At 53.9% G+C, this 16490-nt stretch overlaps 1 protein-coding gene across 3 annotated transcripts in view; it reads left to right on the forward strand.

The window, feature by feature from the left end:
* Nucleotides 1-16490, forward strand: part of ACOT11 (acyl-CoA thioesterase 11) — a 45783-nt gene that overhangs the window by 22877 nt on the left and 6416 nt on the right. For all 3 annotated transcript variants that reach the window (XM_081818461.1, XM_081818459.1, XM_081818460.1), the window contains exons 3-13: nt 67-136; nt 4766-4826; nt 5958-6056; nt 6519-6654; nt 8549-8705; nt 9145-9264; nt 11163-11307; nt 12240-12295; nt 13113-13179; nt 13554-13637; nt 14315-14448. In XM_081818461.1, the coding sequence (XP_081674587.1) occupies nt 67-136; nt 4766-4826; nt 5958-6056; nt 6519-6654; nt 8549-8705; nt 9145-9264; nt 11163-11307; nt 12240-12295; nt 13113-13179; nt 13554-13637; nt 14315-14448 (1129 nt within the window). The remainder of the gene's footprint in view (nt 1-66; nt 137-4765; nt 4827-5957; nt 6057-6518; nt 6655-8548; nt 8706-9144; nt 9265-11162; nt 11308-12239; nt 12296-13112; nt 13180-13553; nt 13638-14314; nt 14449-16490) is intronic.

Below are 16490 nucleotides of genomic sequence, written 5' to 3' on the forward strand. Positions count from 1 at the left end.
TGACCATTGCTCAGAGGCCTGGTGACATGGGGATGCTGCTAATGCACGGCTTTCTTCCGATACCAGCCGAGAGGCATGCTGGCTGCCCCTGCGTCACCGCTTCCATGGACGATATCTACTTTGAGCACACCATTAGGTAAGTGGCCCCCCCTGCTTCTTGGTCCCCTTGGTCTGCCCACCACAGAGCCGGGGCCCCTCCTCCATCTCCCCACCTGGTCGGCCTGTGAGCTGCCTGGAACCCTGGAATCCGACTCGACTGACTGAGGGCCTCTGCAGAGCAGGTACAGGCCCGTCTGCAGGGGTCTGGGGGACCCATGGGCCAGGAGCTGGCCTGCTGCTGGGTGCTGTGGGGTGGGTTCCCGTGACCAGGTTTGCGGTTGGACGTTGCTGAGGCGGCATCGTGGGGTGCTGTGTGACTTCGGGGAAGTCAGTCTCTTTCTCTGGGCCTCAGTTTTCTTATCTGCCAAATGGAAGGGATTAGACTTAATCGGTGCTTGTCCTTTGGAACTTGGACATTCTCTGGGGGTTGTTGGTCACTGGACTGTAGAAAGGTTTCTAGGCAAGGTCCTTTGGCAAAGCCTGAGTCAGAAGCTTGGGCCATTCAACCTCTGCTTACATACCTTCTGGAACGAGGAGTTCACTACCTCACAGTTTTGTTTTGTGGTTGCCTTTTAAAATGTCTATCCTGGTTAGAAAATTCTTCATCACCCTGTGCCAAGCTTTGCCTCCATTTAGCTTTGCTGGGACTCATGCAGCATGCCAAACCCTTGGCCCAGGACAGGCCGCAGGGGTTGCATACAGTGTTCTGGCCTCCAGGACTGCTCCTGAACTCAGCATCAGTGCCTAGGACACCAGACGCCAAGGGCTGATTCAGGGCTTTCTGGGTACCCAGCATGTTGCGGTTAAGGAGAGAATTTGGCCAATCCCTGTCTTCATTTATTCGGTCCTTTGTCACGACTAGCATCTGTTCCGGACCAAGGCCCATTCTGGGTTTGGGGTATGCAAAGTCAACTGGAGCATAGTGCTTGTGCCCCAGGAACTCCCATTTGTCAGGAGGCAAATGTAGAAACATAATTTCAATTCAGAGGGGTACCTGCCTTGCTAATAATGAACTCTCACATATGGGTGCTTTGTAACACTTTTTCTAAATATCTTTTATTTCAGTTTTTGATGTACAAAAAAGTTGTATCTCAGAAGATCATATGGAGAGTTCCTACATATCTCACACCCAGCACCCAGTTTCCCTATTATTAACATTTTAATTAGTACAGTACCTTTGTGACTATGAATGAACTAATATTGATGTGTTATTTGTAATGCCTTTTTAATACATTAACTCATTTAATCCTCGGAACAATGCTACGAGGTTCTGGCTATTAGTATCCTCATTTTACAGATGAAGAAACTGAAGGTCATACAGCTAGTGGAGGACCCAGGAGCCCCAGAGCTCTTGTTTTTAACCAATGGGCCACATTTCCTATATGTCTGGGGGTGAGTGTGATGGCATAGAGGGTAGTCAAAGGGGGCGCCCTGGAGGAGGCGTTCGAGCGGGCTTCAGTACCACCAACACCATATGTATGACATTCTGAAGGCCAGAGGAGCTGTGTCTGGGCCAGTTCTAGGTCTCTGCTGCCAACACAGTTTTTGGCACTCAGAGGAGGCAGGGAGGAGAGGGCTGGGGGTAGGGAGTGGGCATGCATGATGGATGTACCTGCTGTAGGACTCAGAGAGTGAAGGTGAGTCTGGGCCAAGGAGGGTGTGTGTGGGAGGAGAAGCCAGAAAGGATCCTGGGAAGGAGGGCAAGCTAGGGATGGGTCAGGAGCAAGGTTGGTGAGGAAAGGCCTGGCTGCCCCTGAGGCAACCTGCAGAAGGTTTTTTGGTTTGTTTTTGTTTTTGCCATTTAAAAATACTTCAAAATGTATCTCTAAGTGGTAAGAACTCCTTTAAGCACCTCAACATCATTGCTACACCTAAACAAAATTAGCAATAATTTCTCGTGAACATCAAATAGCCAGTCAGCATTCAGGGGCTGTCTCCTAATTTTGTTTTTATTTTGTTTTGCTTTATAATTATTTTTGTTGTTCAAGTCAAGATGCAGATAAGGTTGCAACTGATTGCTGTGTCTCTTAAGTCTTTTTTTTAAGATTTTATTTATTTATCTGACAGAGAGAGAGACAGGAGAGAGGGAACACAAGTAGGGGGAGTGGGAGAGGGAGAAGCAGGCTCCCCGCTGAGCAGGGAGCCCGATGCGGGACTCGATCCCAGGACCCTGGGATCATGACCTGAGCCGAAGGCAGCCGCTTAACCGACTGAGCCACCCAGGCACCCCTCTTAAGTCTTTTTTATCTATAGGTGCTCCCCACCCCTGCCCAGCACCCTGTCCCCTCACCATCTCTCTCCTTTTTTCCTCAGAATTTATTTGTGGAGGAGACCTGGTTGTTTGCCCTCTCAAGTTCTCCACCATCTGGGTTTTGCTGTTAGCATCACTGTGGTGTCATTTAATATGCTCCTCTGTTCCCTGCCAGTAAATTGGTCCCGGGGAAGGGCTTGCACAGGGCTCAGATTGTTTGCGGGAGCTGTCTTTCTGTGATGTGAGGAACACCCAGAGGGTGTGTTGGGGAGCTAGACTAGGCGGAGGCTGGGCAGTGACCCTGGGGAAGGAGCCAATTTTGGCCTGAGCTGTGAGATGGAAGAGTCAGGAGGAAAGAGGAGCTCGGGAGTCCAAATGGTTGTCTGCCTGGCTTTGGGGGAAGCTAGTCAGGGGGAGGGAGAGCCGGGGCCGGGGGCAAGGGGGGGAAGAGGAGGAGGAGGAAGAAGAAGAAGAGGGGGAAGAGGAAAAAGAGGAGGGAGAAGAGGAAGAGACACAAGTATCTCTTTTTGGGGGTGCCTGGGTGGCTCAGTCGTTAGGCGTCTGCCTTCAGCTCAGGTCATGATCTCAGGTCCTGGGATCGAGCCCCACATCGGGCTCCCGGCTCGGCAGGGAAGCCTGTTTGTCCCTCTCCCACTCCCCCTGCTTGTGTTCCCTCTCTCGTTGTGTCTCTCTCTGTCAAATGGATAAATAAAATTAAAAAAAAACAACAAACAAAAAAAACACAAATCTCTCTTTTTTTTTTTTTAGCACCACAGAAAATAGGCTTATTTTTTATTTTAGGGATCATGGAAATTTTTTCCTAATTTCTTATCATGAAAACTCTTAAAACTCTAGAAAACTTGAATAGTGCAATGGTCACCACCAGTGAGATTCAAGAGTTAACATTTTTTTTTTTGCTAAATATGCTTTATCTATATATGGATAAATAAATACACATACTTCTCTCTCTCTTTTCTCAACTATTTGAAAGTAAGTTGCAGACATCTTGATACTTCATCCCTCCACGTGTCAGCGTGCATCTCCTAGAAATGACAGTCCTTCCATGCCGATTAGGACTGCTGACAGAATAAACAGAAATGGACAAGTCCTTGGCAAACATGAGCTTCTGTTATTTATGGGGGGCCAGGCCTGGCGCTGGCTCTGTCACAACCCCTCTCACTTGACCCTCAGTAGTCGTGCATCTCGGTACTTTATAGACAAGGAGATAGGCTCAGAGAGGCAAAGTGACTCATCCAAGGTCACGCAACTCAGGAGTGTGACAGTCATGCTGGAGCTGGACTGGAACCCAGGCCCATGTGGTTCTTCCCGCTGTGTCCACTGCCGCCCTTCGACAGGCAGGCCCCTTGGAAGGGACCCTTCCTAGTTTTGGCGAGGAGGCTGTGTATTTGAGGAAGAAATTTGTACAGTGCTCTCTATGTTTGTGAGCCAAGGCACAGAGAGATGAAAGGACTTGCTCAAGGTCGTCCCAGCCCCTGTCTGGCTCCTTATCCTCGTCTATCCTCCGGGCACCCTCTGCTGCCCCTAGTTAGACACGGAGCAGGCAAAGTGGCTCCTCTAGGGATTCTGCCTGTTCATCCGGACATGAGAATTATTCCAGAGGGACAGGCTGCAGCTGGAAAGAGTGGGGCCACTGTAGTCCACAGAACAGTGTAGAACCCTGGCTCTGTTGCCTTTTAGTCGGGTGACCTTGGGCAGATGGCTTACCCGCTCTGATGTTCAATCCCCCTAAACCTACCTGGCAAGCTAATCTGGAGGCTCTAATGAGGTAATGCACGGTGCTTGGCACGGAGTAGGCTCGGCACAGAGTAGGCGTTCTTTAGATGTTTCCGTTTTCCTTCCCACCCTCTGTTTATAACCCCTTGCACTTAGTAGGCATTCAAAAGATGTGGAGTGCATTGATCCAGTAGGCCACTATTTATGGAGGACCTACCCTGTGCCGTGTGCTAGGCCTTGAAGCGTCAATGGGGAGCAGGACAGATGTGATCCTGGCCCCAGTGGAGTTTAAGGGTTGTGGGGGAGACAGAGGTGCATCTGTTGGAAGAAATGTCAGGAGGGTGAATCTTATCGAGTGACAGAGGGGCAGGGCAGGTTCCCTGAGGAGGGGACTGTCGAGCCTCAAGCAAAGAGAAGCTTGAACATTCACTGGACAAGGGAGAGATGAATGAAATCGTGCCACTTCTCTCAGCCTCCGCCTCCCCACCTGTAAAATGAGGTGCTAACGCTGTCTCGCCAGCTTGCCTTGAGGACTCAGTGACATTGCCGATGTGAACATGGTCTGTAAGCCATGACATTGCCCTGCCAGTTCCCGCAGCAGAGGCCCTACAAGTATCTGGGGCCCCTCTTCCTTCCCTCTCTCCCTTCTGGAAGGCCCACCTCCTGCTTTTCTCTCCCCAGTGTCGGACAAGTGGTGAATATCAAGGCCAAGGTGAACCGGGCCTTCAACTCCAGCATGGAGGTGTGTGGGGTCGTTGCTGCCTGGTGGTGGGTAGCGGGGTGGCTGGGGTTTCTACCTCCTCTCCCTTCTCCACCCCAGCCTGGGCACACTCACACTCACAGGGCCCTGGTGGAGGCAGCAGAGTTCAGGAACAGCTGGCCGGGCTGGGAGGATCCTAAGGCTCTTCCTGTCCAATACCCCATAACACAGAAGGGAAAACTGAGGCCCAGGGAGGGGAAGAGACTTGCCCCAGGTCACCAGGTCACATAGATTCCAACCTGAGACTTGACTCTCAGCCTCCTCGGTCTTCACATCTCACCTCAGACCCTCTTCAGCAGCAGGTGGTCATGGCAAAGCGGGGAAGACGGCCGCTGGGCCTGACCCTGGAGGCAGCAGGGCTGGAGCAGAGAGAGCCTGGACTTCAGTGCATTAGCTTACCTCCCACAGCCTCTGTCTTCCCATCAGTGAAACGGGAGCATGATTCCTGTGCTGCGGGGTTCTTAAGTGAGCCCTGTGAGCTCTGGGGGAGAGACTCTCTTTCCCACCTGTGGATGGCAGTCCCGGGCAGCTTCCCCTAGCCGGGCCGCTGGTTACTGAGGGGCCACTGAGGCTGGGAGGGCAGAGTCCTGACTGCCTCTGGGTACCCTCTGGACACCCCCCCAGATGTCTGTCTTTTCAGTGTAGCCAACATTTTACCTACTTTAAGTCCTTTCCTAGATACAGTCTCATTTTCATTCTCTCCTAGGTATGATCATTCCCATTTCTTTCATTCATTCATTCATTCATTCATTCATTCATTCATTCATATTTTAAGTAGGCTCCATGCCCAATGTGGGGCTTGAACTCACAACCCTGAGATTAAGAGTCACACACTCTATCCACTGAGCCAGCCAGGCGCCCTGTGCTCACTCCCATTTTATAGATGAGGAAACCAAGGACCACAGAAGGGAAGTGACTTGCCCAAGGCTTTCCAGGGATCCTGGGGTAGAATCAGAACCTGTCTCAGGTTTCTGGCCTCCTAGACTCAGTAGGTGATACAGAAACATGAGGCCTGGCCTGGGGCGGGCCTTCCTGTCTCATGGATTGTGGAGCCTCAGGTTGGGACCTCCATTTCTCCCCTCCTCACTCCTCCTACCTTTTCTTCCTGTCCAGGTGGGCATCCAGGTGGCCTCTGAGGACCTGTGCTCTGAGAAGCAGTGGAGTGTGTGCAAGGCCTTGGCCACCTTTGTGGCCTACCGGGAGCTCTCCAAGGTAGGGGGCTACACCTGGCCGCTCCATGCTGCTGGGCCACCTGGCTGCTTGTCATGGCAGGCCAGGACCAGGGTGATGAGGCTGGGGGTTAGTGGAGGGGTGGAGGTGGGGGAGCTTCAGGGAATTCACAGAGGAAGCTCCCCCCAGCTGGCACTTTCCCTCGCTCCTCTTCTCCACCTCTCCGTGTGCATCTCGTGGGATTCTTCAGATCTCACCATTCCCTTACGTGTCGTAGAGACCCCGCCCCCGCATCTTCTGTGCCTTTGCCCAAGAAAGGGGTCTGGGGACATTTGGAGAACAAAAGTGATATATCAGTCCACTTGGAGACAGAAGATGGGGACAAAGAGGGGACGAAGACTTGTAACCATCCAGCAGCAGCCCCAGGTGTGCGATGAGGCACAGCCCCTCCTGCTGCCTCAGGAAACCTGTCCCAAGCATCCCCCCATGACACCCCTGCCGCAGGTGAAGCTGAAGCAGACCACGCCACGGACGGAGGAGGAGAAGACGGAGCACAGCGTGGCAGCTGAGCGCCGGCGCATGCGGTTGCTCTACGCGGACACCATCAAGGACCTCCTGGCCAACTGCGCCATTCAGGATGGTGAGCGGCCGTGGGTGCGGGGGGCAGCTGACATCCCGCATGCCCCCGTCTGTCCTCGGCCCCCGCTGGGCCGTCGGAGGAAGGAGACTCCCACGCACTGGCCTGATGGCCCTCTCGTCTCAAGGTCTCCTTCAGGGCAGGGCATGCTTGGGCCTCTTGCTCAGCTCCCAGGAGCTGTGAAGACGGAATTAGGACATGAGGAAAACCCTTTGTTGTCCACAGAGTGTATTTGGATGTTTAGGATTCAGGGTATTTGGGAAGGTACTATTGAGCATGGCCTTGAAGACTATAGGATTTTTTAAAAAGCATATATATGTGTGTGTGTGTACACATATATACATATATATGCACACATATATACATATAGATATATGCACACATACATAAATAATATAGATATAGATATACATATAGAATAAAAACCGCAAGACTCTCTCTTACCCAGAACCCGGGCCTCCTCCAGTTACTCATTTTTGGGCACCTTTCCAGAAGATTCCCTGCATATTTAAATATACTATGTATTATTTAGCCCTCTCTTTTTACCCAAAAGGGAGCATACAGTACATACTGTTCGATATCTTACTTCTTTCCGCTTAAAGGTACATCTTGGAGATTGTTCTATACCAGCACACACAGATCTCCTGTGGACTGGTAGGATTTTGACAGATGGAAAGATAAGGAAAAGTTTTTCTTGATGGAAAACACAGGCTGGGCAAAGGCCCAGAGGGGTAACCTTGGATTCACTCACCGATCTCCAGAGCCGTAGGATGTGGAGTCTTCCTTGAACCCTAGAGGAGGCAATTGTAGGACAATTCAAATGTAGTTCAGCTGCCCAGAGTGGGAGAAAGCAGGTGGGAGCAGTTGGCCCCAGTGAAGCAGCGAAAGGGGCTCCCAGTTCCGTGTACCTTATGTATACGGAGTCTGGGGGCTGTGGCTGAGGAGGCCCGGTTCTTCCTACTGTCTTTGAGATCCCCCCCCTAGAGCCATCCATCCACTGCAGCCTCCAAATCCCTGTTGTCCTGACAGCCCTTCCACCCAAGGGTTAGTCCAAATGCCTTAGCGTGGCATCCGGGCCCTTGGCTGGCTACTCAGCTTTACCTGGTTCTGACCTTTTACTTGCCCTTGGCTCCACCTAAACCAAGGCCTCGTTGCTTCCTGTGACTGTCCTACCTGTCCTGTCTCCAGATCTCAGCTCGGGCCCCCCCTCCACCTCCCCTCCTGCCTGTCTGTGGCATCTTGGAGCAGCCTGTAAGCCAAGTGAAAGGCCACCTCTCTGATGGGCCCTCCCTGATGAGGTCTCTCTTCCTGGTCGGTGGGAGATAGACTGCACCTCCTTGGGTTGGGGGGTCATATCAGCATCTGCTCCTCTGACCCCCACAGCCCTGTCCACTCTTGGGCCTCTCCTACTGAGGATCTCCTGATGCCATTCCCCTGAGGGACAGGGCCTGTCAGGGCAGAGAGAGGGAAGAACTATCGTTTTGAGAGTCTGTCTCCTATGTTTGGTGCCAAGCACTCTAGAATCACGATCACACTTCATCTTCACAATCCAATGGGTTGGGTCTGACATCTGCCCTTCACCAATGAGGAAACTGAGGGTCAGAGGGTCAGGTTCCCTGACTGCCTGTCGTACAACCTGTGTAGGGTGGTTCTGGGGTTCAGACCAGGTGTGTCTTCTCTGTAGGTGGGTGTCCCGCCCATTGCCCCGTGACAGCCTCACCTCGCTCAGCCCGAGTCCCCCTTCTCCTCACTCTCAGTGCTGAGTCAATACAAGAATCTGGGTGACCGGGAATGCTGGTGGCGGGGAGGGGGGGTCCCTGGGTTTGCCCCGTGGGAGGGTCTGCCCTTGGGAACCTCTCCGCTTCCCACCTCCCTCCCTCTGCCCTTCCCGGGTCAGATCTGGAAAGCAGGGACTGCAGCTGCATGGTGCCGGCCGAGAAGACCCGTGTGGAGAGCGTGGAGCTGGTCCTGCCTCCTCATGCCAATCACCAAGGCAATACCTTTGGGGGTCAGATCATGGCCTGGATGGAGAACGTGGCCACCATCGCAGCCAGGTGAGGGGAGAGCTCACTGTCTCTGCCTCCCCTCCTTTCTCTCCCTCTTTCCCTTGGCCCGCTCCTCCTGGGGGAGAAACCCCAGCTTGGTGTTGGCGTTCAAGGCTTCAGGAGCTTGGCTGTTCTGTTAGGGAAACCTAGGGCTTTCAGACCCAGAGAGCCAGAGAGGAGTGATTTTTCCTTGAGCTGGCCGTTCCCTCGGCGCAGTCCTCATCACCTGCGTGGGAAATGCCACCTCCCTGGCCCTGCACTGTAGCCTCCCATTGACCTGGCCCTGCCTGCTTTCTTCCTGTATCTTATGCTCCCCGTACCTCAAGCCATTTGCCTTTCCCATTCCTGTCCTCTGGGTTGCCATTTTGGGCAGGGGAGAGGCTGGTCCAGGCCTGGGGCGGAAGCACTGGGGCATTTGTCCTGTCTCTCCGACCCCTGCCTCCTCCAGCCGCCTGTGCCGCGCCCACCCTACGCTGAAGGCCATTGAGATGTTCCACTTCCGGGGCCCCTCCCAGGTCGGGGACCGCCTAGTGCTCAAGGCCATCGTGAACAACGCCTTCAAACATAGGTAAGAAGTGGGACCAGGGCCCCCTGGGATTGAGGGCTCTTCCTGACCCAACTGCAAAGCTGCCAGGAACCCTTTCCCCTGCAGATGAGGCCCATGAGGTCTAAACCCTGCCCAGCTGCAGGGCGCCTTCACCGTGACCGAGATGCAGCTCTGCCCTTCCCTCCTCTGGGCTCCCCAGCCCCGTGGCTCCTGTGGTCTCAGAGCAGACCCTATGCTCGGCGTGTCTCTGTCTCTCTTCCCGTCTCCTGCCTCTGGGCCTGGTGCACTGTGCGTGCTCACATCATAGGGCTCCCTCTTGTTCCATCATTTATCAAATCCTTCCCTTTCTCCTAAAACAACAATTCGTTCCCGGAGCCCTTAATTTGGAATGAAACCTAATACCTCCGAGAAAGCTTACTTTAAATATGTATCTTTGTTGGTGATTTCAAAGATCATAATGTAATTGTTAAAAGTGAGGGAGCCACGGGGCACCTGGGTGGCTCAGTCCATTAAGCGTCTGCCTTCGGCTCAGGTCATGATCCCAGGGTCCTGGGATTGAGCCCCACGTTGGGCTCCCTGCTCAGGGGGGAGTGTGCTTCTCCCTCTCCCTCTGCCCTTCCCCCTGTTCATGCTCTCTCTCTCAAATAAATAAATAAAATCTTTAAAAAGAAAAGTGAGGGAACCAGGCTCCCTGGGTTCAAGTTTGGCTCACCTTTTACTGGGTGTGTGGCTTTAGGCAAGTTCCTCAACATCTCTGAGTTTCAGGGGTTTTTTTTATAGCTGTACTCTTTATTTGTTTATTTATTTATTTCAGGGAGAGAGAGAGAGAGCGAGCCTGTGAACAGGGGTGGGGGTCAGGGGAGGACCAGAGGCAGAGGGAGAGAGAGAATCACAAGCAGGCTCCGCGGTCAGTATGCAGTCCCACACGGGGCTCCATCCCACGACCCTGAGATCATGACCTGAGCCAAAATCAAGAGTCAGACGCTCAACTGACTGAGCCACCCAGGCGTCCCACTCGAGCTTCAGCTCTTTTGCCCGTAAAATGGGGCTCACCACAACAACATCATAGTTGTGAGGATTCAGTGAGGTCTTACTGGTAGCCTGCCAGGGGAAACTGTGCAGTGCAGGATTATTATTACTGTTATGGTCATCACTCAGTCTGCCGCTGTGCGGGGGGAAGGGAGGGGACGCCCTGAACTAGGAACTGCAAGGCCCCCCTTCCAGCTCGGCTTCCCTTCCTGGCTGCTGTGTGACCTTGGCCCAGTGACTGTCCTGTTCTAGGTCTTTGTTCCCCCTCCACAGAACGTCCACATGCTGGGATCATAGAGCTTCCTAAGCGAGGGGGGTGGGTGAGGGTGGCTGCTTTTTATAATTCATGAAGATGGATATATAGAAATAGCAGCAACTGAGCTGTCAGGAGCACGGCTGTTAGAGCTTTGTGAAGATGTGCGTAAGGGACATTTTTCCAAGTAGGCTCTGCACCCCCACCTTCATGCTCATGTCCTTCCAGAATCCTTTGCAGTTTACATTGCATATTATATACATATATGTACACATATGTGTATATTCTTATGTGTACATATTATATACATATATTACATATAATATATACATATATATGTACATACGTGTGTGTGTGTGTACACACTTCTTTATTGCCCCATTCCCTAGCTGTTAGCCCATGAGCTCATGGACCGACCCAGTTTATTCACTTCTGTGCGCCCAGTGACTAGCATAGGGCCAGACATGTAGTGGGTGCTCTGTAAACACTGATGAAAGGGAACAGTTCTGGGTTTCCTACCAGAGGGATTCTGATCCGGGCTGCTGGAAGAGCTGCAGGAGTGTGCGTGTGTGCTGGGGAGTGGGCACGGGCTCAGGAAGGTCCGTCCAGCATGGGAGCGGCCGTCCCTGTCCTTCAGCATGGAGGTGGGCGTGTGCGTGGAGGCTTACCGCCAGGAGGCTGAGACCCATCGGCGGCACATCAACAGTGCCTTCATGACCTTCGTGGTCCTGGGCGCGGATGAGCAGCCTCGGACACTGCCCTGGATTCGGCCCCAGCCTGGGGTGAGTGGCACCCTGCCCCATCACCAGCTCCCCTCCCTCCCTGCCCAGGGGTGGTGGGGCCTGCTAGCCCCTGACACAGCCGGGGAGTGACGGGCTCAGCCCTGCTCCTCTGTCGGGGCACAGCCAGCTCGCAGTGCCCCATGGCCCCCAGAGATGCCCCTTGTGCTAGGCAGGCACCTTGGTCTGCCTGGAAGAACTCGGCCCCATGTATGGGTCTAGCTCAGTTAGGTGCCTCCCAGGGGGGAGAATTGGCTGGGAAAAGCCCGCATTCCGCAGCTGGGCATTGGCGGGGACGGGGTTGGGGGAGGGGGGGGCCCGACAGACGAGGGGCGGTGAACAGTCCACAAGGGCCTCTCAGCCTGTGCCGGTTAATGTTCATGAGTGGGGAGACATCAGAAGCACACTGGTTAAGAGGGTGGGGTCCGGGTCAGGCCGTCAGGGTTCTGTTCCTGGCCCCACTCCTTACCCCTGCGACCTTGGGTAGGCCACTCACCTTTCTGTGCCTCGGTTTCCTCCTCTGTAAAATGGGGCTCATATGAGTACCAACTTGAGAGGGTTGTAGCGAGGCTTGACATTCTGCACGGAGGGCACTTTAGAAGAGTGCCTGGTAGCAGCAAGTGCCCAGGAAATGTGGGTTCTTACTAGCACTGTCTGTGCAGAGGAGGATGTCGAGGTCCAGCGAGGGCAGGTGGTGTTCCCAGAGTCACTCAGAGAGTCTGGGGGAAGCTGGGGCTGGAGCTCAGAGACTCGGCCCTTTCCTGTCTGAGCGGCTTTGCCTCAGGCTACCCCCGTGAGACCTGAGCTCCACATCAGGGCTGCAGGGCCTCCTCGGGCCTTGGGGGGCAGACAGTAACACAGGAGTGGGAGTGGGGAGCAGGGCACAAGCAACTCGTCTGGCCCGCACCACAGTCTGTCCCTGCGTCTCTCCCCAGGATGGCGAGCGGCGCTACCGAGAGGCTAGTGCCAGGAAGAAGATCCGACTGGACAGGTGAGTGCGGGTTGGGTGATGGGAGGGGACACGGGTTCAGGGCTGTCCACCTGCTCCCCAGGCCCCAGGGACCACCATTTCTTCAGTGCCGTCCCTGGGTTGGGCACTGGGCTGGGCCCTTTACTTCCACGCAGCTTCTCTACCCGGGGGTCTTCCTGGCCCCTTATCCAGGTGAGGACACTGAGCACAGAGGCATGAGGCAGCCATGGGCACACAGATATAGGAATGATGGGCAGAGTGCAAATTTGAACCTGGTGGGGTCCGGCCACTTCTGAATCCTGGGTTCCTTCCGTTGACCCTGATGTGTGTTGGGCAGACGAAGAAAGGTCCCTAGAGAAGAGGCAGTTGCTCAAGACACACAGCTGGGTGTGACCCATTGCTGCCGAAGCACTTTCCAGAGCGGAAAGTGCTGGAAGTACACTGAGGTTTGCTCTCTGTGCGGATAGGAAAAGTGTGCATCTCCGGAGCACTTATCATAGGCCGACCCCCGTCCTCATGACGACCCCACGAGGCAGATGCAACACCCAATCCCACTGTTGAGAAGAGGCCGCTGAGGCACCGGGGCAAAGCTGCTTTAGCCAGAGTCAACCGCTCAGGGAGGGCGTGGGGACCGAGCCTTCCCCCGGCACCCTGCCCCTGGCCTTGCTTTGCTTCTGAATGAGTTTGTATGCTCTCAGCTCCCATTTTCTGGGTGCCCAGCCCGTCTCCATGGCCAGACAGGAGTCCCTCCCCCACTGCTGGGCTGAGCACCCGGAGCGAAGTCTTCTGAAAGACCTGGGCTCCCCAGGGACCATGGTTGTCCTCTTCCCTCCCCCAGGAAGTACATCGTGTCCTGTAAACAGGCAGAAATGCCCCTCTCTGTCCCCTGGGACCCTAGCAACCAGGTAAGGCCTTCTGCTCTGAGGGGACAGTCCACCGGCCCATGTTGGGACCGGGGAGGGGGTACCCTGACTCTGCATTCTTGTCAGAATGGGTTTGGGAGTAGGCCTAAAGGGGACAGGATACTGTGTCATGACTCAAGATTAGTACAGTTAGCAAGGGGCTTTCCTCGGTCCCCGTTTGGCAGGAGGGAGCTGAGGCCCCGAGATGAGCATCACACAGCAAGTCTGCCCGAGGCGGGGCCTCCTGTCCCAAAGCCCAGGGCCCGGCCCCCACCCCCCTTCACAGCCCAATGTCCTCTCCCCCGGTCCAGCGTGGCCTGGCCCAGAGCCCCTGAGGAAGGGGAGAAGGTGAGGCTTCTCTGTGTGTTCTGGTCCAGGTGTACCTGAGCTACAACAATGTCTCCTCCCTGAAGATGCTCGTGGCCAAGGACAACTGGGTGCTGTCTTCGGAGGTCAACCAGGTAGCTGACCCCACCCAGCAGCAGAGGTGGCTGATCTCAAGCAACAGAAGTTCTCTCAACCACTCATGTCAAAAGGGGATTTCTTTTTTTTAAAATATTTTATTTATTTATTTGAGAGAGAGAGAGTAGGTTGAGAGAGAGCGAGCACATGAGTGGGGATGAGGGGCAGAGGGAGAGGGAGAAGCTCCCACAGGACCTGGAGTGGAGAACCCCCAAATCCTTCTCTCCTGCCCACCCACCATCTGGCCCCCAACCCCTCATCTCTACTGTTCTCTGCCCTGCTGCTTCCTCCCTGCAGACCTAGGGCCAATGGACAAGCCTGGGTTGAGGGAAGACGTGAGCTCTGCCTGTGCCCTGGGGAGAGTCACTTCCCCCACCTGTGACATTAGGGGCTTTAACAGGCGCCTGGCTCTGAGGACCCGTTCCATTGTTGCCTTAGTCACTGCTTCCTACTGCACCCTCCTGTCCCCCTGCACCGAATTCTCTCAGCAGCCCCTTTTCATGGGGATGGGACTGAGGCTCAGAGAGGTTGAGTCACTTTTTCACAGTCACACAGCAAGTCAGTGGCAGCCCGGAGCTGCCAGCCGCGGGCCTCCAGCATCTGAGTCAGCCCAGTCCATCACCCGGCATGGCCTGGGGACGGGGCACGGCATGAGGCTGCCCTCCGTCCCCTGCAGGTCCGCCTGTACACTCTGGAGGAAGACAAGTTCCTCTCCTTCCACATGGAGATGTCAGTGCACGTGGACACCACCCAGGCCTTCCTGCTGCTCTCGGACCTGCTTCGGAGGCCCGAGTGGGACAAGCACTACCGGTGAGGGCCAAGGTGCCAACGGGGCAGGGTGCTTTGCTCAGGTCTGGTGGGGAAGCTGGGCCCTCAGGTGTCCCTTGCTGAGCATCCCCCATTATGCTCAGCCCCTCCTAGCCAGCTAAAGCCGGGCATGGGGGGGAGGGTGGTGTGGGGGTAATTGTAGTTATGTGTTGGGTGGGTGTCAGAGTCAAGGGCATTCTGAGCCCTCGGGGAAGGGACTGAGCCTGGAGTTGGAGTTGGAGCCTGGGTTTAAGTCCTGTTTCTAGGGGCGCCTGGGTGGCTCAGTCATTAAGTGTCTGCCTTCGGCTCAGGTCATGATCTCAGGGTCCTGGGATCGAGCCCCGCATCGGGCTCCCTGCTCCGCGGGAAGCCTGCTTCTCCCTCTCCCACTCCCCCTGCTTGTGTTCCCTCTCTCGCTGTGTCTCTCTGTCAAGTAAATAAAATCTTAAAAAAAAAAAAAAACAAAGCCCTGTTTCTGACCCAACTGGCTTTGTGACCTTGGGCAAGTCCCTTCCCCTCTAGGCCTGTTTTCCTCCTCTTAAAATGGGTACTTGAGGTGTAGGTCATGCATTTGCACTCTGGGATAGAGCAGTGATTTTCTTTCTTTTTTTTCTTTTAAATCTCCCCTTTCTATTTTTTCTTTTAAATTTCCCCTTTTTTAATTTTTTATTTTATTTGAGAGCGAGAGAGAGAGAGAGAGCACAAGCGGGGGGAGGGACAGAGGCAGAGGGAGAAGCAGGCTTCCCACTGAGCGGGGAGCCTGATGTGGGACTCAATCCCAGGATCCTGGGATCATGACCCGAGCCAAAGGCAGATGCTTAACCGACTGAGCCACCCAGGCACCCCTAGATCAGTGATTTTCAAACCATGTTCTGTGGAGTTCTGTGTCCCCACAGGAAGCTCAGGGACCACTTGGTGGGGGTTAGAAGGCTGAGGGGGCAGGTGGGCCCCCTCCCAGCTTCAAGGGAACTAATGGGACGGCCAGTTTGATGAATTCACCCAGTTTGCCAGCTCTTCTTAGGGATATGTGCGTCTATATGTTATTTTTGAATGTAGTGAGTTACTGAATATAAATGTTATTCCTAGGAATACGTTTGTTCCCCGAATTTACTGATTCTCCATGTGAATATTTTCTTCCTGAATTTAGCCAAGGAAGCTATATCTGTTCTTAGGAAAACAAGCCAAAATTTCAGTATTTAATATGAGAATGTTAAAGTTGAACCTGGTATTTTTTCAAATTCCTTTAAAGTCATTTTCTCTTGTGCCAACACCTTACTTTGGTCATTTCTCCCGTGGCTGCTTTACGAGGAGCCTATATTCCCAAGTATATCCATAAGGAGGGTCTGTGTGTATGGAAGTTCAGTGAGCAGGTTGTCTGGCGAGTTGAGTTTTGACAAATTGCCTTCCCCTTCCTACCCCCCATCTATCTTACCAGAGTGGGCCTACTTGTGGTTGTTTTTACACAGGCTTTCTGTTTAAGATTTGGTGCGTAAAAGGCTATTGCTTTAAAAAGCCTTGGTCAGGGAATGCCTGGGTGGCTCAGTCGGTTAAGTGTCTGCCTTTGGCTCAGGTCATGATCCCAGGGTCCTGGGATTGAGCCCCCCATCTGGCTCTTTGCTCAGCAAGGAGTCTGCTTCTCCCTCTTCCTCTGCCTCTCCCCCCACTTATGCTGTCTGTCTCTCAAATAAATGAATAAAATCTTAAAAAAAAAAAAAGTAAAAAGCCTTGGTCTAGGTGACCCCAAGCCTATTGGTAGTGACATTCTACAAAGCTGGGAGGTAATTTGGTGGTGGATGTTGGGGGCGTTGGGCCTATGGTAGGAAGGCTTCTTGGAGGAGCCAAGCTGCTGTGGGCCTTGAAGGCTAAGTCAGATCTCCATACTTGATGGGATTGGAGCGGGGGAGTGTCCCAAGGGGAAAGGGAGCCCTTAGCTGTTTCCCGCCACCCTGCCCATAGCGCCCTGTTCATGAGGCAGCCTCTGAGGGTGGGTGGGAGAGCAGGGAAGAAGGTGGCAGCGTCGGACGTGGTCATACGTGTTTCTGTGC

This window comes from Leptonychotes weddellii, chromosome 4, assembly GCF_054177405.1.
Source record: "Leptonychotes weddellii isolate Sample4059 chromosome 4, ASM5417740v2, whole genome shotgun sequence".
Classification (NCBI taxonomy): Eukaryota; Metazoa; Chordata; class Mammalia; order Carnivora; family Phocidae; genus Leptonychotes; species Leptonychotes weddellii.